The 23,318-nt window shown below is 43.1% G+C and overlaps 1 protein-coding gene and 1 long non-coding RNA gene across 3 annotated transcripts in view; one reads left to right on the top strand and one right to left on the bottom strand.

Annotated features, from left to right (window-relative positions):
- Positions 1 to 500: 500 nt before the first annotated feature.
- Positions 501 to 6,142, bottom strand: LOC122178287. Of its 2 annotated transcripts, none has more exons than XR_006178268.1 (7): positions 5,690 to 6,142; positions 4,896 to 5,013; positions 4,348 to 4,449; positions 2,763 to 3,271; positions 1,990 to 2,198; positions 913 to 1,028; positions 501 to 736 (listed from the first exon to the last, which is right to left on the bottom strand). It is a non-coding gene; the product is annotated as an uncharacterized LOC122178287 (long non-coding RNA). The 2 variants fall into 2 exon arrangements; XR_006178269.1 differs by having other exon boundaries at positions 5,915 to 6,142.
- A 146-nt stretch (positions 6,143 to 6,288) lies between these two features.
- The window catches only part of WDFY2 (WD repeat and FYVE domain containing 2), a 75,381-nt gene continuing 58,351 nt past the window's right edge, over positions 6,289 to 23,318 (top strand). The window contains exon 1 of the mRNA XM_042866725.1: positions 6,289 to 6,504. Within this exon, the coding sequence (XP_042722659.1) occupies positions 6,314 to 6,504 (191 nt within the window). The 5' untranslated portion in view covers positions 6,289 to 6,313. The remainder of the gene's footprint in view (positions 6,505 to 23,318) is intronic.

The following is a 23,318-nucleotide window of genomic DNA, read 5'->3' as shown; positions in this document are numbered from 1 at the left end:
AACTTAATCCAAGATATTCAAGGCAATCAGATATTTGGATTGAAATCTATCTAGAGTAAAAATCATGCTGATCAGGAAGGGTCACGAGGCAGTCAAGGAACTAAATGCTTCACAACACTGTCTACAGTAGTGCCCATCTACATCTAGCATCACTGGAATGTATGTATATGCTTACAGACTGAGAAACTCCTTGCTTCAGTAAGGGCCAGAAATGCTGACTTACTTGCTAAAGTGAAGGTGACTCATAACATTTACACAGAATAAGACCTGAAAGAGTTCACTTGAAGTATTTGGGATTCTTTTTTAACTCCTCAGAAAGCCCTATGGTACTGAGCCACAAGCTCTTGCACACACTTCAACTTCCATGGTTTTTCAGAATTCTTCTCCACTGAAAGGGAAAGTTCACCTACCCTGGTTCAGAAAACACAAGCTTTTAAATAAACTTGTTGTTACAGGGTTGAGTTGAAAAAAAATTAATGGCTTCAGTGAAGGCCTACCTATTTTTTTAATTTTATTTATTTATTTATTTATTTTAAGACTCTCATGCTGGTTTTGTATACTTCGAAGGTTTCTGTGTATTTGCAGTAAGGAGTAATCTTCGAAAGGGTTCAGCTTCAAGAAAACTGCTCACCTTCATAAACTTCCTCTCATGACCAAGGTAGTACTCTTTTGATCTTCTTGACTTCTATATGCTCAGTTGGTTGAAAGTATTTTGCTGTCCTAGGAAAATCCAGGGCTGTGTGATTGGTAGTAAAGAAAAATAAAATAATTAAAAAACACAATCTGCTGTAAAAAAAAGTGTTCTTTGATATTCCCTAGAAATGTTCTTAACTGTATATTTTAGAAAAAAAAGAAAAGGAAATGCTTCAAAGTTTCGTGTTGTTTGTGCCTATGCAAGACACATTTATTTACCTTTTAACCAAGTTACATAGATGACTTTAATCCATTTTCCAAATAGAATATGAATGTATTGATTCTTCAATATCACAGAGAAGGAAGATTTAGAACAAGTTCTGAAGTCCTGAGGCCTAGAAAAATACAAGAATAATGAGCTTATAAGAATTAGTGATCAGAGTGTTCCACCAAAAAGACAGTGATTTAAATTACAGAGATTTTTGACACCAAGCTGGAAGCCCAAAATGTGAGTGATACTATAGTTGGATCAGTGAGGACAAAGGAAACAGCAATAAGACTGCATACAATGCCAGAACTGCTTATGGGGCAAAATGCATGAGCCAGGAGTTCTCATTTGCAGCCCACACACTGACACAGCATCACTTTTTTGTTCTCACATGTTCACAGTCAGTTACAAAGCCAACAGCAATTACATGGCAGCTAAAAATTAGTGCACTTCTTCTCAGCAAGGTGCTATGCATAGTGCCTTGCGTATGTTTTAAAGCTAATCTTTCTTTTTGTCAGAACTTCTGTATACAGCAGATCTGATTTCTGATAGGTCCCCATTCTCTGAATGCCCACATAAAACTAATAACTGTCATAATAAGCAAGTAGGATTTGTTATCAGAAATGTGATAGGCAGTATTGTTCACTGAATGAATGATAAATATCTGGAGCAAAATTAGAGTGTAGTTTTACAACAGTTTGTATTTTTGAGGAAGATGGACAAATGTTTTTCCCACTGAATCCTTTGGTGCTCTGTGAAGTTTGCCTTTCTATAGGAAGAATGGATCCATATCTATTTCCCACATGCTTCTAAGAATGATGTAACATCTGAAATCAATTTTTTAGTAACTATCTCATGAAGGCTATCACTGCTGACAAAAGAGGCAACTGCAAAGGAGAGAATTTTAAGGACAAATTTTTTGCAGTTGCACTGAGCTACAGGCTTTGAAGAAACAGTAAATCCCATGTAGTGTAAAGTGATAAAACATTTAGCTTACCAACAGAGTAGAAAATCATGGGCAGGAGTAAGCCACTGCTGCATTTGATGGCTATTGAGAGGTGCCTCTACTTGTTGCCAAGTGTTTTTACCTTTTGTGTGTACAAGCCCTTTGGTTCTGCATGGGTGATCGAGGAAGAGGCTTCGGAAGCTGAAATCTGGCTTGCTGTCAATGGAGCACTTTTGAAACTAAGCACTGAATCGGGAAGAGTGCAGCTTCTCTCCCACATTAGTTCCTCTTGCAGAGTGAGAGCAACTGCAATCAGTTTACTTCACAGCTCACAGGGGCATGTCTTCTGGCCTAAAATTTAATCAACAGAAAATCGTTTTTTTTCTTTATGAAAAGCTTGTTCCTGGTATTATAAATATTACACATATATAATTGCACAGCACTCAACTAAAGGACTGTTTTTGTTAGTATCCACAAAATTCAAGCTGTTTATTGAAGTCATCTCACTCCTACTTGGTGGCCCCAATGCTTTCCAGCTCTAGCTGAAAGGTTTGCAAAGTGTCACTGTGTTGTCAGATCATGCCACCATTTTGCAAAACAGTTACCCAAAAGAGAAAACACTTCTCTTGGGGCTGTGTTTTCTTCTGGTTCTACCAGCAGTAACAGTGTTGCAGAAACAAGTATCTAAAACCAGGGCTAATGGTAGAGCTGGGAAAGGCCAGGTCCCCGTGGGCCACCTGCTCACCTGATGGTCACAACTGTCACACAAGAAGCAATTACCTACTTTTTAAAACAAGTACACTTTATAAAACTCAGAAAAGCCTCACCCTGCTATACCAAAACTAGAAAAGAAAAACAAAACTCAGCAAACAAAACAGAAGATGGAGCCAGAGAGCAACTTTTAAAGCAGAGTACCAGGGAAGCTGTGGAACTGGTTTCAGCTCACAAGCTTCAAACCAGACTGCAGAGGAGAATCCGCAGAAAATAACCAAGGCTCCAGTGTGATATGAGGGCATGGAAGCAGCTCCACGGTGTGTGAGCACACCAGTTCAAAACAGCGCAGTGCCCTTTCCCAGAGCTCCTCTGTCCTCTTCCAGCACAGGAACATGGAGGCCAGTCTTACAAGCAGGCAGGTAGGCCAGTTCCATTCCATCCAGAGCAAAAGGATGAAAGTCTACCTGCACCAACAAAAACAAACAAACAACCAAACAAAAACAGCAACCAAATCTAAGAGAAAAGCACACTTTATTTACTGTTGTTGCATACCAAAATACACAGTAAGAGAAAATGACACTAAGATACAAAGATGAAGTATTAATTTGATAGCAATTAAGTGTTTTTTTCGCCTCGTTTTTCAGCCTGTGTTACTGGCAGATAGATTCTTACAGGAAAGTCCAAATATTCCAAGCACACCACAGCAGTACCTGCAAAAAAATACATACCTGACAAGAATCATTTTAATTCTGTACTTTTCATGAACGTTGAAAAAGAAGTATATAAGCTTGCTTTTCATGGCTTCTAATTTAGCTGCAAGACATAATCTTAGAAATACTTTTTAATCCATGCATTTTAGCTATAAAGCTATGATAGAAAATGGAAGGAAAAAAACCTGCTAAGAAGTATTTGTAAGATTTCTTTTCTTGATTCTTTTTTCTTTTTTGGGGGGGAAACGCTTTTCTAAACTACCCTCAGTTTGATTCTGTAAGTAGTTATTAAAGTTATGAGTATAGCTATTCTAACTTGAAGTCTTTTTGTTCCTTGATTTGTGTAGTTGTAAGAAGACTGATTCTAAAATGCAAATCATTTTTGGATGGATTACGTGTGACAACTGTACATCTGGAAAACCACTCAGATCTTGGTAATTTCATCAATCTATTTTCCATCATTATGACCATAGCCTGTCAGGTACAACACAGGAGTATGCTACAGGCTCCTGGCTTACTCTGAGATCTTATTTTTTCACTGCTTTCCTTCCTTCCCTCCACAGCTTTCAAGCATCACTTTTTGTTCTCTGAGCCATTCAAACACTGCTTTGCATGGAAGACTATCTCAAGCATATTTCCCTACCTGATCAGGGAGATTAGAGCATTGACCTCAGATTTGGTCACAACATAAAGTGATATACTAGACCTCAGGACACCATTAATTTTCTGTTATTCAAGTGCCTTTCTAGTCTTGCTGAGGAAGTCACCATTAAAGCTAATCTTTAATATAAGTCCTGAAAATTTTTGTCTTGACTGTCTGCATGCCCACTGGAGCACCTCTTGCATTGTGGATTTGGCTTCTTTTTTATTGTTTTTTCAGTGGGTAAATTATTGCCAAAAAACCCCAAATTTTTAAAATTTAAACCCCAAATTTCAAAAGCATAGATTTTGTTTCAGCATATTATTACTTGGCTTTCATCCAAATGCATGTAGTTGGTAGCAGCCCTTGAAACCCGCATTCAACAGGCGCACCCCAACAACTGTGTCATAGCCACTAAGAAAAGTTTCTCCCTCACCTTTTTGGAAAAAGGAGATTCAAACAAAAAGTGCATCTCGGATTGCTTACAGTGTTTTCCTCCAGAAGAACAGTATCTTAAATCTTGAAGAAGAAGTGTTGTCTGAAAATGTTTAAAGATACAGGAGAGGCAAGGTAAATAGGAAAATGTAACACCTTAATAGGCAAATGACAAAAACAAACAAATAAACAAAAAAAAACAACAGCTAATTTGGAAGATGCATAGGAATCATGGTGAACCTGCTTATTATGTCACTCTTACTATGTCTCTGCTTAGTATGACACTCCTTTCCCCCTTACTCACTTCCTTAGGAGTCTGTTGGACAAAAAGCACTGTATGTCTCCCTGCAGGATGCTGCCTTCTGCATACAGTCAGCCCCCATTTATCTGCTAACAGTGCATAGTGCCAAGTCTTGAATACAAACAAACTGCAAAGGGAGCAGCCCTTGCCAGATTTCTTTAGACTTCTGTTTTAAAAGACATTTTTAAGATATATGTCTATTCTGAAAATTATCCATTATATTAACATCTTCAAAAAAAACCTCTCACATCTCATCAAGTAGCAAGGCAAGCATTTCTAGCTGTAGGTCCAGCCTAGAACTTCAGGTCATCCACAGTAGTAGCAGGGCTGCTCTGCATTTCTGCTTCTCTGGTAGTAGTTTCCCTTCTATGAATTGTGAGAAAGGCATGTTATCTAATGCAATCATACATCCTCTGGGAAATAGCTTGAGAGTGCAGATTCATTTCCTGCAAGCCATTATCTGTTGCCTACCAGACCTTTCCCCCCACAGTACACTTGTGAACTCCATGTATTGCAGTCAAGCAGAGCTTCAGTGCCTCTCTGCTCCTGCAGGTACTGCTTCCTTGTTTAGCATAACACATTCAGTTTACTAAACATTACCTGGAGCTTAGTTTTCAGTTCTCTTGACACAACAAATATATCCCTATTCACTGAATTCATAAGATCCTCAGTTTTTCTACTGACAGTCAGGAGCACTGTTTTGTTGGCTTGAATTTTTTTTTTTTTTCGTTGGAGAACTGCCAGTACTCACCTTATTGTGGGTGAATTTAATATTGCACTTGAAATCATAGAGTGGCTCAAGCAGGAAGGGACCTACAAGATCATCCAGTTCCAGCCTCCTGCCATGGGCAGTGCCAGCCAGCAGCTCAGACTGCCCAGGGCCCCATCCAACCTGGCCCTGAGTGCCTCCAGGGATGGGGCACCCCTGACTTCTCTGGGCAGCTGTGCCAGGGCCTCACCACCCTCTCAGTAAAGAATTTCTGCCTAACGTCTAACCTCTTTTAGTTTAAAGCCATTCCTTATTCTTCTATCATTATCATACCGTGTAAAAATTGGCTCCCCTTCCTCATATGCTCCCGTGGATTGCTAGAAGGAAATAATGCTTTCCAGCTTTCCAGCCCAGTAGATCACTTCTATGATGCAAGACTACAGCTCAACACCTCACATCGTTTTCCAGAGTCCTCCAGATTGATGACCAAAGTTCCACTTTAGTATAAACCTTAAGTGCTTTTTTAAGCACAGAGCTTTGGACCCTCTTGGACCTCACCAAATCCAACGGGAAACGCGAGTGTGCAGCAGCAGCAGCTTGCTGAAATCCAACTGCTAGAGTCCCGTCGCGTTTCCCTTAGGGACGAACTCTGAAGGTGAATTTCTGCTTCCATCATACGAGAAGCCCTGCTTTCCTGCAGACCCTTTCACTGCGAATTCTCGCGTGCAGCCGAGCCTTGCACTCACGGCCACCTCTGCCTGAGCGCATTTCAGCTCGCCCGTTTCCCACCCCGCGCAGGCGGACCCGTCCCCTGGGGGCGCTGCGAGACGGCGACGCCTCCGGCCGCCATCGCCCCTCGCCCCGCCTCCCGCTGCCGGCCCGGCCCGCCCCTCGGGGGCCCGGCTCGGGGGCGGTGCCGCCGCCGCGTTGGTTCCTGCTTCCCGGGCAGCCCGGGGGATGCGCGGTGCTGCCGAGCACCCGCACGTCTGTCCTCCCGCAGCGGTGGTGCCCATGGCGGCGGAGCCGCAGCCCAAAGCTCTGACCCGCAAGCCCCTCCTGCTCAACAAAGTGGAGGGCTCGCAGGAGGTGGTGAACATGGCAGCGATCGTGCCCAAGGAGGACGGGGTCATCAGCGTCTCCGAGGACAGGTAGCGGGCCGGCGGGCTGCGGCGGGGGTTCTGGCCGCAGTGAGGCGGCTGCAGGCGCGGCGCGGGGATCGCTGCTTGACCTTGCCCCGGGACTAGGCTGAAACAGCGCTTCCAGTTCCCCTTTCCCTGCTCCGTGTTTCTCGGTAGTTGTTTAAAATACCGTATCTCGTTGATAAGATCTGCAGTTCAGTTGCAAGGAGCGCTGTTCCGGGCCCCTCAGCCGTGCGCTGCGAGGTGAGCGTGTCCGAGGCTGCTCGTCCTCTCCTGAGCCGAAGCTGAATTCAGCCTTCAGCGGTGTCAGCGCTGAACTCACGAGGTGCCGGCCTTCAAAGCACGAGCTTATTTTTCTTACAGAGTCCACAAATAAGTATTTTAACCGGAATTTCTTTACAGCTCAGGTGCTTGTAACTGTGTCCCCAGCTGTCTGCTTGAAAGGCCAATGCTGGCCGATGTGTTGTGATTCCCAAGGGTCATCTTGGATTGTTCATCTCTGCCTGTTATTCTGCAGAGTGACTGCTGTTATTTCTCTGTTAGCTTTCCCAAAATCTGTCAGTATCTCTTATCTTGTCAGTGCCCTCTCTGTGCATTAATTTCCAGCCAGTTGTCAGATACGTGAACCATGCCAATTTGAGATGGCTTAAGTTCATCCAAGCTATGGTTTCCAAGTGAGCTGCCGTGCCTCATAGCAAGGGGAGAAGAGTTGCTTCAAGCAAGTGCTCTGCAAAGGGGAGTTGATGCAGAGTTTTACAGCACTACATGGCCACAATTCTATTTTCCTTATACGTTTTACATATTTGTTGTGAAGCTGAACAGTGCTTACTCAGCCAAATTGTTTTATTTGTAAGAAAGTGTTCCTAAAATGAATTTGCTCTTGTTTGGTTCTCTCACTCAATCTTTCCCCCTACCTTAATATCTAGTTTGTGTTATTTTAGCAGCTATGGTTTGTGGAGAACAGCTTGGTGTTCCAAGTCGGTGTTTCTTTGTAGAGGCAAAGTTTAGTGAGAGGTCTGTACTTCATGAATACCGGAGATGTCAGGCTCAAGAAAGCAGCGGGGAAGCAGAACCTGGGGGTTTCTCTCTCCAAACTGGCTGGTTCAGTGAGAACATCCCTCTCTCCCTCCCACCTCCAACCCCTAGCGAAGGCCAGCTGAGTCCTGTTAGCAGCTGAAACCTGCAAAGAACTCTGCTGCTGAATGTGCTGCCAGATGCTTGGCTGAGGTTTTGCTGGTGGTACGGGGTAGCTCCATCAAAGCAAGAGGTACGGTGTTGCGTCTGGAGGCTCACAGGTTGTTTGGTTTAGATGAACTACCAAGGTAAAGTGCTTGCTTGTGGGGCTGGGTTGTGGTATCTTTGAGGTGCTACAAGCTGTGATCATGCCTTTTCTTTCTTTAGGTATGCAGATGTTCATCAATGGCTCTTTCTTTCATTTCCCATCCATGTTAGCATTTTTACTGTAGTTAGAAGATTCAGAGATTAAAACTTTGGAAGGAAGAGCAGTTTGGGAATCCCACGTGGAGGCTTCAGGGTACCTAGGGCTGGAGCACAATTTACCAGGCTCTCAACATCACTGCTTTTGCAGATTCTTCCTGTTTGGACCTGTCTGCTGGTGTTAGCATTAAGGCTGTTGTTTCATGGCCTTGGAATGTGGAGGGCTTTGAGAGATTCCTGGAAACTGCAAAGGCCAGTTGTGGAGATTTTATCTGTCTCTTAGGGAAATAAGTGAGTTTTGGCTGAGCTCACCAGCTTGTGATATGTATTGGTTGTATGAGAGAGATGCTCTGAAACTTTTGCCGAGGAGTAGCTGGAGGGATGGACTGTTACTGGTGCTGGTTTGGGCTGGGGAGCACAGTGGAGACAGTTCTCCTCTGTTCAGTAGCTAGTGCCTGGATACATCGATGCTGAAGTTAGGCTTCAACATACACATCAGCTAGACACTGCTTTAAGGAGTTCCTTAGTGTATCATACAGTTCTATAACTGTAAATCCTTCAAAGCAGGAGCTTGGCTGCCAGTCTGTATTTTGTGTGGTACCAGTGGTTTTATCTGGTTTTTAAAGACTGCGGAAGTGGTTTCAGCTATAGCTTGCAGACATAGCTGTACATGATATAGCCCTGAATTGCTTGTGTTTGTAACACACATTTTCAGGAATAAAATGAAAACTAAGTAATAATGCAGAGTATGGAGGTTCTTCAAAGAGAAAGGCATAGATGGGGAAACAGGTAACCTCAAGGGGAGTTGATTAAGACTGTCTGAACTTGACATTGTCTGTGGAGTTAATTTCTTTTCAGTGTGCATCATCTGTGTATGTATTTTCTCTTCTGACTCCTAGTTGGAGTCACATGAGTTACACAGCGTGCATTGCCTTCTGATCTTACTTGCTACTGCTCATTCCTTACTAGGGCAAAGTAGGTTGGGTCTGTATCTCTATACAAGACAGCTACATTGGAATAATACATAATTTTATTTTGCAAGAGAATGCACCTGTCTAGGAAGGCGAAAGTTAAATGAGCAGCAGCATTCATTATCCAAGAATGTATATATCTGATGCAGGTGAGCTACAAGGAGTAGCTCATCTGTGCTCTTTTCCTTATTAGCAAATGGGTTGAATTAACAGACACATACATCCAAACAGACACATACATCTTGAGGGACTCGTAGTACTGAGTGCCCTCAGTTCTCCACGTGGATCTAAATGGGATTCTCCTAATGTGCACAGCTGGCCCGAGGCTGTCACCAGCTTCCTCTGTTAAAAACTCCCATCATTTCAAAACTGGTGTGTATGTCCTTGTCTTTTGTTGACTTCATAGGGAGCTGTGGATGTTGGGCACTTCTGCAAAGTAGGTCACTGGCATGTCAAGTTGGGACACATCTCCTTCGTGCTTTGGAGATTTAGTATCACTAATCTCACCTGAGCATGGGGATGGGGCGGGAGAAGCATCCTGACTCACCCAGCTCTCGCTGCCAACAAGGGCTTGGCACTGGCATGCTTCTGTGACTCCTTGAGCCTGCCAAGGATGTGAGTGTTAATTCAGCTGGGTGTTGGCGCGCTGATGCAGTGCTGCTGTGGTAGGAGGGGCTGGAGGCCACCAGCTTTCTTTTTGTGGTACTACCAGCTGTATTGGAAGGGAGAAAAGCTTAGAAGTGTGCTGAAGCAGACAGCTTTCCTGATAAATATGAACTCTGGTCTGCGCCCTCTTAGGTGTGCTAACTTCCATGCTGCAGACATTGAACACATCAGTGTTGCAGGCAATGGCGTGCGGAAGTTGTTTTCCTTAAAGTATTCATGGGAAGTAAAAGTTCCCATAGTTCACAATAGAAAGTTATTGAAACCCCTCAAGTTTATTCTCAAAAACAAGCGCTCTAGTCTTCTAGAAGGAGTAAACTATATGCCCTAAGAAATAGTTCTGTATTTTTTAAATAAGGGAACAGAAATCTCTGCCTTTTCCACTCTCTTCTGTCATCTGAAGTCCTTTTGTTCTCAGATGTCTCGGCTTTGTATGGTTCCATGTTTGAACATAAGTAGCAGTGAGCCCCAGCTGTTCATGTACATTCATATTCATGTCTTTGTCTCACATGGAGAAAACTGTACAGAATTCTATGCCTTGGTTTGTTTTGCAAGTTGGGGTTTTTAAATGCAGACTTTGTTTTTTGGGGCTTGTCTTCTGGGCATGTTAATCGACAGGGTTTTTAAGGGGTACAAAAGCGAGTGAGTCTTCTGTAGCTGAAGTCTGGACTTTGATAAACTAGTAGTGCACTGGGGATGGGAATATGCATACATGACAAAAATCATGGAAGTTGGCTTTTGCGTCTGCTGACAGTCATTCTAACAGGGTGAAGTGTGCTCTTTCCACTCTGAAATACCTCAAAAGCAGTCTTTTGTTCCTTGTTATTCTTTTCTTGTCAGGATCCAGGGCAAGCATTGTAGTTCATTCTCAAGTGAGATGGATCATCACTCTGTCCTGCAGCTGGGCAAGATGTGACGAACCACACGCTCCCAAAAACTTTCTGGATTTCTCCTCTGTGCTGTAGTGATGCAGAGCAATTGCTTCATAGAGCAGTGGTTGCAACATGGGTTTGTAATTCTCATCTAAACACAGAGTTATTCCACTGAAAGCCGTTCTGCTTTGTGGCTGTTGGCTTGCAGTAAAAGTGCAGGTGGTAAAAGAACAGATTTCGGTGATGGCTGTTTGTGCATTGATCAGTCTAAGCCTGTAATTTCACACCCAGGTTACTGCAGTATGAGTAGCAGTGCAGAAGGTGTGGGTGCTCTTTAAAAGTGTAAGAAGACTCATCTGTGCTGGAGGTTCTTTAAGTTTTGATTAAGAACATCAGTTGCTGATGGAATTATTGAGAGGAAATGGAGGAACCCCTCATAAACAACATAAAGATTTGAGGCCTGTTGTTGCAGATGCAACTTGTTTGCTCAGGGTTTATGTTTCTCTTTTCCAACGATTTGGATGTGATGCAAGTGGATGACTGTGTTTGGAACCAAGCTCGGGGTGGAGGATAGTGCTGGCTGCTCAAGTGAAAGAAGTGGATTGTTAGCAAGAGGCTTGAGAGAAGGCCCAGAAGCCTCACGGAATCAGAAATTGTTCCAGATGTTGAAAAGCGACTGTTCCTGATTTCACTAACATGCATCTTGTTGAGATGCCAAAATGCTGGGGCTGGTACATAAAATGTTTCGCTGAGTCCTTGCTGGAATGATGTACCTTCCTCAGCAGTTTGTGGGGTACTGAGTGATTTTGCTTTGTGCCATCAAGAGATGATTTACTGAAGGCTGACAAAGCCTGTGTTTACCTTGCCTTCTGGTACTCTCCACTGAGCACTTAGTGTCACTTAAAGATTTAAAGCACAAGGACTCAGCCTTGTCTCTCTGATTTTTCACTCTCTTGCTACTGCTGGCTCATGTAGGTCAATGCACAAATGGATGCAGCTCCTGCAGCTGTATTAAGTTCATGTCTTAACTGCAAGGTGGCAGCTGCAAAAATGTGATATGACAGCGCGGCTTGGACCACGGCTTGTAAAAACCCAGCTTCAGTGCTGTGGTTAGGTATCAAAGTACAGCGGGAGATTAGGTGCTTGAGCCTTTAGTCTGAGATGCAGTGGTTTTTAATCCCCTCTCTGATTTAGAGGTTATCCATTATAAAAAAAAGGTGTGGATGCATGTATCATAACTCACAGCCTCTGTGTGAAATGAGGAGAGCTGCCAAGTGCAGCTTGCATTTGCCTTGCAGCAGCCTCATTTTCTGCCAGCAGCTGCACAATGCTCTTGAGTTGCTGCAAGTTTTGGGACTGCGCATCCACCTCCTGTCTTACTGGGTCTTATCTTTCTCCTTGTCTTCTCTAACCTCAACTTAATTTCACTGGTGTCTGTTGACACCCATCTCTCATCAGCACATCATGTATCCGTCGGACTCCACTGTTTGTCTTGGTGGCTGTTCTCTGCAGTTATTCCAGCTCTGCAGCTGAACAATGCTCCTTCTGCAGAGGGGATCACACAGTGCCACCTCTTTGTGCCCCTGACAGGACAACAAACAGGGGTTATGGGCTGGCTGTGCAGTGCGGAGTTGGCATAGAACTCAAAATGGACTATTGCACAAAACCTGTTGGTCTTTCTCCTAAAACTAATTATGTCTAGGAGATAGTGATGCTTTAGTTTTAAATAGCTGCAATAGCTTAAAATAAATGAATTGCAACGTTTGTAAAGCTGATAGCTCAGTAAGGCTGGCCTCTCATTATCAGTTAGCAGACTGAAGCTCTCAAATAGCATATGAAGTTGTGGCACTGTGAAAATGTGTCAGTAGCTTGCCTGACCTGCCCTGAAGGATTGAGCTATTGAGGCAGACTCCTATTTTTTTTCTTCTCTCCAGCTGCACAGGATTTTGCATGCTGCCATGCACATAGTAATGTGTGCAGGAAGACCACTCAGATGTGATGCCAGAGTTCTTCCAAAAACCTGCTGCTCCTTGTTTTGCAAAATACAGCTTGTAACAGTCTGGTCAGAATATGCTTGGCATCTCTGAGAACAAGCGGGGAGGAGAATATGAGAGGGCATAATGCTCTGCTCTTGTGCTAGGAAGCTTTGAAAGCTTCATACACAGTGGGCAGTGCCCTGAGGAAAGAAGCTGGCTTTTTCACAAATAGCTGCTGCACATCTCTGCATTCTGAGCCTCTCGAATTTGAAAGGATGTGCACAAAACTCTCCAGAGGCTGTATTTAATTGCCTTGCTTCCATCACACGTCTGTCAGATACAGGTGCCTTCCTATAGAACTCTATAGCTACTTGATGAGAATAGTGGTAGTCACTACTGTAAGCTTTTGCAAAACAGGAGTGCAAAGAGCCCTGTCTGTTTCCTGTCCATATGTGGTTTGGGGAAATGATGGATGCTGGGATGACAGTGGGTGCAGTTGTGCATGGGGGCAGGCAGCTTGCGTAGCTGAGCCGGTCCCCATTGGTCATTCCAGGAAAGAGAAAACACAATGGGTTTCTTTGTACTTTCATGGGATGAAGTATAAAATGCAGTAAATGCTGTCAAGGGTTGGGTGAATGTCTGGAGCAAGCCTAGAGAATGGGAAGAACAATTATGCAAAAGGAGAAGCAGGAGGGGGAGTGTGCCAGGGTGCCCCTCGGGGAAGGAGCTTTGCATAATCACAAAACCATATGCATCTCCTAGGATTCTGTATTTGTCACTTTCTGTGTGCCTGCTGGCTTGAAATTGCAGTTAAATAATGGTCAAAAGGAATTTTTGGATATCAGATAGTTGATAAACTTTGAGTCTGTGCTAAAATTGTGGGTGGTCAAAATGCAGTCCCCATCCTCATTAAAGGAAGAACGTTTGTGGAGATGGGTTAAAAAAAAAACAACACAGTGTTTTAATTTTCCTCTTAGTCAGGCTGCAGGAAATAGTGTTGTGTAACTAACCTTGGCCAGGCTTTGAACATATGGGCTTTGCTTGTCATACCATGTGGATTCTCCATTTAAATCAAGTTTTTTCAGGGAACTTATAAGGATTTGAGCTCTGAATGTAAGGCAATGCCAAAGCACAGCCTTGGGTAGGAGAGCATGATAGCTCTACTGCCAAGCTTACTGACAAGTTCAATCTGAAGTTGTCTTTTATTCTTCAAATTGTGCATCATTCCTTCTTACTGTGAGAGGAAAGATCAGCGCTCTTAGCAGGTTTTTGAAGTAACAGTGGTGGTCGATGCTATCCCACAAGGCAATGCTTTTGACCTTTACCAGTATGTAATAGCAGTTTCCTGTAGAGAGACATCTGAGAAATGTGAATCGGCCTATTTTGCCACCAGGCTGCATTCTCTGAATGCAGATGATAGAGCAAATGCATTGCACCCTCTTCAAGAGGCGCCAAAGAAAGAGCCATCACTGTGTTTAGAATCATAGAATCACAGAACAGCCAGGGTTGGAAGGGACCTCAAGGATCATGAAGCTCCAACCCCCTGCCACCAACCTCCCCATTTAATACCAGACCAGGCTGCCCAGGGCCCCATCCAACCTGGCCTTGAACACCTCCAGGGACGGGGCATCCACAGCCTCTCTGGGCAGCCTGTGCCAGCACCTCACCACTCTCTCTGTAAAGAACTTCCCCCTGACATCCAACCTAAATCTTCCCTCCCTCATCTTAAAACCATTTCCCCTTGTCATGCTGTTATCAAAATGCTGTTATCAGAATGCTATCAAACGCTGTTTCAAAGAGTTGATTCCCCTCCTGTTTGTAGGCTCCCTTTATGTATTGAAATGCTGCAATGAGGTCACCCCGCAGCCTTCTTTTCTCCAGGCTGAAGCCTAGCTCCCTTAGCCTGTCTTCATAGGGGAATGAATGAATGAATGAATCACATAGAATTTGATAGATAATGTGATTTTTTTTTCAGCTCCAGCAGTGAGCACAAATGTGATGAACTTATCCTCAGCTTCAAATTCATTTATAATAGCAAATAAGGATTTACTTTTATTTTTAAACAGGCAGTGCATCTGCACTGTGAGATATGTAAGTAAACAGCTTGCGTTTTTAAGCACTAGGAGGGTCTCATTTTGAGTTGATGCTGAAGCTTTTATTTAGCTTTAAGATAATAAGGTATATCAGAAGCATAATTGCATTTGTGCAAACTAATGTGTACCACAGGATGGGGAGGTAAGAGGTAAGAGATTGATTCAGAACTCCAACCACTGGTACATATCCTCCGCATGCAGTGGTTTCATGATTTAGATGTACCAACAGTCTCCTACTGCCACATTATTTAGCTTATCCATGGTTTGAAATTATATATATAAGTGATTAAGGGAGGAAAATCAGTATGTTTATTGTTACGCAAGATAAGATGAAGCAGGAAAGTGCTGGAAAGTAGTCTGCTGTCATGCATTCATTCTGGTTGCTGCTGAGCCTTTATGAAGCAGTGCAGCAAAGTTTATCTTGTGTATGTGTCCTCTGATTTGAATGCTTATCTGTGAATGCATACATTGAGGTTTCTTTCTTTACAGATTCGGGCAGAAGATACTGTCAGACTCAATATTCTGCCAGGTATTTTCCTGTACGTGTTGTTTCTAGGCCCATTTATTACTCAGGGATCTAAAAGAGATTGCCTGGCTATGTCACCTGGTTGCCTCCTATCTCTGAAAGCCACATAAAGTAATGAAAAGTAATCTCTTTTAATAGAGGGAGTCTTTATTAGTTACTTGTTGCCCTTTATGTGAGTTGGAAACTTTAGGAATTTTAGTACCTTGGAATTGGAAATAATGGCTTATGTTTTGTTTAATCTGCATCCATTTTTGTCATGTTTTGAATTATCTTTAAATGCTTCTTTGTGGGATTTTATGTTACTTAAGCGGTGTCTTCTCATTTCTTCATTCCCTGCTTTTATTTTTGACACAGGGACAACTGTGTCTCCCCTCCCACTATGCTGCTGGAGCAAATGTAGGCTACAGAGGCATCCAAAACGTGGTCCGAACTGATGTTGCAAAAGCATTGTATTTTACAGCACACAGATAGCTTTGCATGCAAAATACAGTAAAGATGACCTGCAGGAAAGATCCTCCGCATGATGCCTTGTTGGGCTCGTGAACTGAGTTTTTATTTCAGCAGCTCCAGTACCAGTAAGCTCCTGTCAGAAGCTGATTGCACTTCTGTTGGAAGCCCAGCAGGAGCTCTTGTGCTCGTCCCATCAGTGTGCCATACAGCCCTTGGTGCCACTCTTGTCCCATGGGTCTCATTGCTTCGACTCCAGCAGCCTCTGGGCGCTTGGCTTTCTGCAGGCCAGCATCCAAAGGGGAGATGGAAGGGCCTTTGAAGAGCCTTGCATTTGGCTTCCAAGGGCTGAAGGATTGATTTCAATCCACCACTACAGCAAGGTTTTTATCTGTTCTTACTTCTGTTTGTGCTAAAAACATGCAGAGGAAAAGAATAAACTGATCCTGTATTAATGGTGCTAAAGAAGAGGGATGAGAAGATAATGTATCTGTGAAGTCAGAATGGACACCTTTGGCTTTGTTGTACCCTAAGTTTGGACCAAGACTTTTTAATGTCTGGAGATAAAAAGTTGATGTTTTCTGCATCAGGGAAGTGATGTATTTTATTTGGTTCTATGGGACCCTATTTCATGTCCTATTCAGTCAGAGAGTCTACAGTTAAGCTCTAGAAGTGTGTGTTAGGCCAACCTGAGCCTTGCCCCACCTGCACTTAGCAGTTAAAGCTTTTGGCAGTTTCTGAGCAGTGGAAGTATAGTAGTACCTCATTTTTCTAAGTTGCATTGCGTCCAAAGTCAGGAGTAATAGGAGTTTTGAAATTGTTTTAGCTGCAATTATCAGATAGGAGTAGATGTATGCTGAGTTTCCCCAAACAGGAGAGAGCAGTTAGCTTCAGCATGTCAGCTGTGGTGCGTGGGGTAGACCACTGTCATCAGCTCTGTATGTAATATATAAGGGGCTGATTACCAACATATAGACACAATCCATTTCCCTGGAAGAGTGCAGTCTCTTCCCCTCAGGAAGTGAATCAGACTTCATAAACAAATCTCTTCTCACTGACTTCTGCAACTGCCAGTAAACGAATGGGAATAGATGAATCTGTAATAATGCTTCCAGAATACCAGCTAGTAAATGTTTCTGCTAGACTTAAGAGGATCATAAGCTCAGTCCCGTATAAACGCTGACTGAACTAACTCCTTTGGGTTGCATTCATGTTGATGTTAGATTTATTTGTAGCTAAAAAAAGGAAAAGCACTGAAGAATATGGAGAACTTGACTTGCTGCAGCACTTAGAGTCTTGTGGCAGATGAAGGTCTAAAGCATGGACAGACAAGGAACTATGAGCACAATGGGCCATTGCAAGCATGATTTCTCCAGACTAAACATCTGGGAACGTTGCTCGGGGGACACTGGTGGGGCTGTGATGCTGAAGTTTGGCACCTTGTCTTCCCCTCTCAGTGCTCTTTCCTTACTGTAGTTGCTTGTATGGTGGGGGAGCATAAGACCAGCAGGAATGTATGAAATCCCACAGTAGCTTGGATCACTACTTATTTAAAATCTTGGATTTGGAGTACTTGTTTGAAAGCAGTGGTGGGGTTTTTGGGTTAACCAGCAATTCTATGAATACTGGGTGATGTGATCCTTAGGTTTCCAGTTAATTTTTTTTTTTTCCTCAAATACTGTGGCTAGCCCATGTTAGATACCAGGGAAAGGGTTATGAATGTACTGATTGTTTAAAAACAAATTGCATGCTGTAACCTCTGGAAATGTATCAAGTTTAACTGAATTCTGAAAGCTCCTCTGTGATTTAGAATGCTTGGACTTTTCCTTTCCCTTCTCCCCAGCGGGTTCTTTGGTAGATAAGAGGTGAGCTTGGCAAAGATTTCCCCAATAAGTTTTTATTAACAGGAAACCAAGCCAAGGAGTCTCCATTCCACAACTAGTTTCATCCTCTGCATCACTTTTGGTCACTGCTTATATTTGTCCTTCTAAAGCTCTGATGACTTAAATCCCATTTCTGAGGAAGCAGGAATGAACATATCCATCTGCTTTTTAAGGGATGTGAACATGTATGAAGGAATGGCTCAAGGTCTGCAAACTTTGGGATGAGAAGCAGGAAGTTTGGGTAAGCCTAACAAAGAGCTTAGTGTACCTCATTTGCTGTCTGCTGTGGTCTCTCCTTTGACTTACTCTAAAATTGAACTTTTGTTCACATGCATTTTGGACACAGACATTTTTACGTGGTTTAAAGAGCCATATTTTTTTTAGAAATAAATAGAATTGTTATTTATCTCTGAATTACAAGAATGTACCCATTAACTATGTAGGCAAAGTGTTTTTCTGTACTGGGTGTTGTGGGAGAAGTAAACAAATGACCATAAATAAATCTGGATGTGGAAAAACATGGCATGGGTAGTTTGTGTTCAGGTGTTCTGCATGCAAGACAAAAAGTGCAAAGGGTGGTTTCAAAGAGCGATGTGTGTGCATGTACTGATGCCTCAGATAAATGCTATTCTTCTGGAAATACATTTGTCTGCTAGCAGGCTCCTGGTTTCCATCCCAGCTGTTGTGATACTCTGGAGCATTATCCTGGCATTGGTCTACACTTCTTGTGGGTTGGGTTTTTTTTCATTTTTCTGCTTGGTTTTTCTATTTATGGCTGCAAGTCATGACTGTATTTAAGCCAGAAACTGTTTATTCAGTTGCTGGCTTATCGGCTTACACCTTTACAGTGACTTCAGTCTAATAAAAATGAAGGAGAAGAAAGAGGAAAGTATGGACTACCTTGGCATATTGTTGTGGTACAAAGTAACTAGGAAGTAGGGCTGTCTTGAGTAGAGTCAGCAAAAACCACGTTGTTCCAACTTCCCAATTCTTCTAGGTCAGTACCAAATTGCACGTGACTACAGATGTAGGGCGGACTTCAAGATCAGTATTGTTCCCTCTTTTCAATAATGGTATGGGCCAGCTGGTAGAAACAGCTGAACCTAGGGGCCAGTTGCTGTAATGACCAACTCTCTAATAAGTTTACCAGTGCCAGGGTATGTTTTGAGGCACGGGAATCTGTCTGTGCTGCATGACCACTGGTACCAGGCACTGTTTGTGCTGTGAGCCAGTTTGCTTGGTGTCAAACCCAAAGCTTGCCTGGATGGAATTAGCTTGGATCAGGGACCATTCCCAGTACACAGCCTGGATGCAGTTGCTGTTTTCAGTGCCAGGTGGCCTCTCAGCCAGGATCTTGTCCCAGGTCTGCATCATTAATTCATCGGGATGCATTTCACAGGTTAAGTCACCGAGATCATGTGGCTGGCCCTGTTCTTGAGGTGTCATGTTGCTTATGAGAAATTGGTTCTGTGATTTAAAATAACAATAAAATTGCTGGTTTGAACAAGTTAGAGGCCTTTAAGAAGGTCGATCTGCAAATGTTTCTGGTAACTTGAGGTCTGTAAAAGTAAGTTTGAAAAGCTGGAATTTGAGACCAACAATAATTTGACATTCTGAAGATGAACCAAATGTCTGGAGGAGGGCAGATCTTCGAGGCCTCTGTGCCGAGTAGAAGAGCAGCCCCAGCAGCATTCCTGTGTGGGACACCAGCCAGTGACCTGAGGGGCTGCTGCCAGGGCTGAGCCCCAGCTGGAGTAAAGGGATGGCACCCACAGCCTCTGCAATCTGCTTCTCTGCTCAGATCTCAGTGGCTGCTCCTGCTCCTCCAGCTGTTGGACCTGCTTATGTCTCTCGTGGTGCTCATCTATGCAGTCTACCACCAGTCAAGATAAACTCTCTTTGCTTCTGATTCCCAGTACTCTTGGCTGGTTTGAATAGAGCATTGTTCTGTCACGTACTATGGATTTGGGAGTTGGGGCATGAGTTTACATTCCAGCTTGTGCCCTTCTGTCATCTTGGGGTGGCACCTTCATGGCTACGACAGTGGGGCTGCTTAGTTTCTTGATTAGTTTTTAATATCACATTTCAGTTGTTCTCAGGATGATTTAATGTGAAATTATCCTCTGGTCTTGGTCATTTGGTAGTAAGGAAGTTGTACTGGATTATTCTTCTTAGCCCTAAGTTGTCACAAGACAACTCTGGGGATCTTGTCAGTGCTTATATATATCTAAAGTGCGTGAGTCAAGTGGATAGGGCCAGGTTCTTTTCAGTGGTGCCCAGCAACAGAACAAGGAGCAATGGGCACAAACTGGAACATAGGAAGTTCAGTACAAACATGGGGAAAATTTTCTTTACTGTGAAGGGGACGGAGCACTGGAACAGGCTGCTCAGAGACTGTGGGGTGTCCTTTGGAGGTATTCAGAACTTGCCTGGACACCCACCTGTGAGACCAGCTGTAGGGAACTTGCTTTAGCAGGGGTTTGTTTGGACTGGGTTGATCTCCAAAGCCCTTCCAACCTCTTTGATTCTGTGATTCTTTGAAGGCTGACTTGCCTTCTTAAGATCCAAGATCGGAGAATTAAAAAAGCAAAAAGATTTCCTTATTATCTTGTGTACTCTGAATACCTTGGAAACAGTAGTTTTACTGTGGCTTTCATAACATTTTCCTACAAAAGCTCCTTCTTTTGTTGTACCACAAAATTGCAGTTTCTCATTCCAGATACATAAGATCTGCTCAGCTTCCATTGCATCAAATCTTATGGAAACAATTTTAACCAGAAAGGGTGAAGGAGGAGTGGATTAGCAGTCAAATATACTGAAGTTATGAGTAGCTATCAGTTATGCATAAGTAACATGAAAATAAACAGAACAAGATGTCTGACTTGGCTCCCTTTCCTCCCGCGTAGCTAAACTGATAAGATTCCAGAAATCACAGATCAGAGCAACATGGTGGTGCCATTTGGCAAGGTTATCTATTACCTGAAAAAAGTAAGCAGATGGGGGCAATCGATTGCTGAAGCTGAAAATAGAAATGAAAATTTTCTTTGTGGATGGAGGAAACGTTTGAGAATGTGTGATTGATTATCTATCCTGCCCAGCAGATAAATGTGATTTTTATTTAATAGGAGCATATCCAGTCTTGATGTTACGCTTTTAACTGTTGTTGATGGTAACTGCTGCATCCTTGATGCATTTTTGCAGTAGTTAATTACTGTCATAAGATCTTAGCAGGCACAGGTGTTCCAGGGAATGCAGCACCTCTCCTATGAGGACAGGCTGAGAGAGCTGGGGCTGTTCAGCCTGAAGAAGAGAAGACTGTGAGGTAACCTAAGAGCAGCCGTTCAGTAACTAAAGGGGGGCTACAGGAAAGAAGGGTACAGACTCTATAGCAGAGCCTGTGGTGACAGAACAAGAGGAAATGGCTTCAAGCTCAGGGAGGGTAATTTTAGGTTAGATATAAGAAAAAAATCTTTTACAGTGAGGTAGTGAGGCAGTGGAACAGGTTGCCTAGTGGTGTGGTTGATGCCACCTCCCTGGAGACTTTCAAGGCCAGGCTGGATCAGGCCCTGGGCAACCTGATGCTGTGGTGTCCCTGTTCACTGCAGAGGAGTTGGATTAGGTGACAGTCCAGGTGAGGTCCCTTCCAACTCTAAGGATTCTATGATTCTGTTCTGTAATAGGTAGCTTCTGGATCTCTTGGGAAGAGGGTGGCTGGACTAATGGCATCCCACCGTATGACCTAGCATCAACTATTAATTTCATGGTTTTTTTCCTCCCTCAGATTTGTTTGAGACTTGATTCTAGGGAGCATAATGCCAATGCCTGCATGCTCAGGAGATCTCATAGCCTGCCTTGTCCTCCTAGTTGAGTGCTCTTAGAGCTGAACTATTGTGGAGTAAAAATGAGTGTCATGAGGAGAGAGTTTGGAATCCACATAGTCATGCAGTTCAAGTTAGGATTGGAGATACAGCAGGGTCTGGGGAGTTTGCAGGATTTCACACAGCCTTTTGGCATTTTGCATTGGTTGGCTTGAGCTGCCATGTTTACTAGTTTATGACTAGTTTGTGAGCCTAGTTTATGAGTACTTACCTCCTTTATGAGGACAGTGTTACTAGACCTGTGTACTTACATTAGACCTCCACATGTCTGGTGTTACTGTGCTTAAGTTCTCTTATGAAGCTGGATCCTGGTGTTTGTTTCTCTGCCTGTCCAGGATTAATTTACTAGCATGTCAAGTATCTGCACTTTTTTGAAAACAGGCAAGTAACAAATGTGAGTATTTGGTATTTTACTAAACAGGACCAAGTTTCATTCCATGTGGTGTGTTCACTTACTGCTAACTAAGCATTTTTTAATTAAAAATGTTTTATTCTTGAGTCTCAATAGCAACTTGACTCAGTCTGGGAAGGCAACAAGAGGAAGAACTTGCTAACAGCCAGTGCTGAAACATGAAACTTTCCATGAGCCCTGCAGAAGAAGTCTTCTGACTGATGCTTTTTCTCTCTCTGAAAATGTTTTCTTTCAAGTACAAATTTTCAATTGAAAAACAAACAAACAAACAACCTTGAATTTGAATTTGGATAAATAGCCTTAGTTAACCTCCTTTTTAAAAATGTTACTTAATTTGCTATATGCTTATTTCACGATGTTTCACTTTCTTTGCCTTAGATCCCTTTAAAGTCTAGTGGATTTAGTGTCCCAGGTAGCAGTGCAAGAACCTTGCATTTGTGAAGTGCAAATGCACTACATAGAGAAGCCTTAATGTAAGAAATACTTTCCGTGTTACATATTTAGAAGTTACACGTAGGGAAATACTTGGTTGTCGAGAAGGGTTTTTGTTACCACGTCTGTCACCACTAGACTGCTTCATAAATTCAAAGGAGCTGGAGTTCTCCTTTCCTTCTGGTGTTGGGTTGACCTCATGCAAAAAAGCCTTCTTGATGCTCCAGAAATCCCAGTGACTGGGGTGTGGGGGGAAGCCTTGGGGTTTGAAGAGTCTGTCTTCAGCCTGCTCTTCAGTTTGAATAAATCTGTTATTTCAGAATACTGTGCTGTTTTGGTTTTCTTGCCTCGAGGTTACCGAAACAGATGCTCGCTGCCATCCTTACTGCAGGCTTTGTGTCATTTGTACTTTGTAACCTGTTTATAACATACTGCTTATTCTTCCCACTCATGTTACATCTGTAATGCAGCTCCTCTCACCTCACTCTCTCCTGTTCCTTGCCTTCCTGTTTATTCATTCTTTTGGTTGGTCTGTCTTATCAATATGGAATTCAAAAAAGGCAGGCTGTCTCCTTCCTGCATGAAGCCTTGGAGCAGTCAGTCGCGCATCCTTGGTATTTAACAGCATTAGCAATAGCAATGTTCAGCAGTCGTCTGTTATGAAAGTGAAATGGGACAGCTTGGACTGGAAAAACACTGGCACCTGATATCTGATTTAAAAACAACCAACAAAAAAAAAAAAAAAAAAAAAAGGGGGGGGGGGGGGCAAAAGAAAAGAAATATAAATTGGTGTTGAGAGAGTATTTGGTGTGTTCAATGTTTCTGTCAGCCAGATGTAGCCTTCTGAATACTTGAAGTATCTCCTGTATCATAGAATCATAGAATCACCAAGGTTGGAAAAGACCTAAAAGATCATCCCGTCCAACTGTTCACCTATTCCCAATAGCTCCTACTAAACCATGTCCCTCAACACAACATCCAGCCTTTCCTTGAACACCCCCAGGGTTGGTGACTCCACCACCTCCCTGGGCAGTCCATTCCAGTGCCTGAGCACCCTTTCTGAAAAGTAATACTTCCTCATGTCCAAATACTTCCTCATGTCCTCGTGTATCTGCTGAAGCATCCAGTATCTTCTTTCCTGCCAGCAATCTACTGTAATTGACAAGTTAGTAATTGATTTTATTAAATTTATTTGTGGTTGAAATACATTCAACTGCTTTGAATAACTGAGAG

This window comes from Lagopus leucura, unplaced genomic scaffold, assembly GCF_019238085.1.
Source record: "Lagopus leucura isolate 7727_CA_CO unplaced genomic scaffold, USGS_WTPT01 Super-Scaffold_100001, whole genome shotgun sequence".
Taxonomy (NCBI): Eukaryota; Metazoa; Chordata; class Aves; order Galliformes; family Phasianidae; genus Lagopus; species Lagopus leucura.
This window is presented reverse-complemented; position numbering and strand designations above follow the sequence as displayed.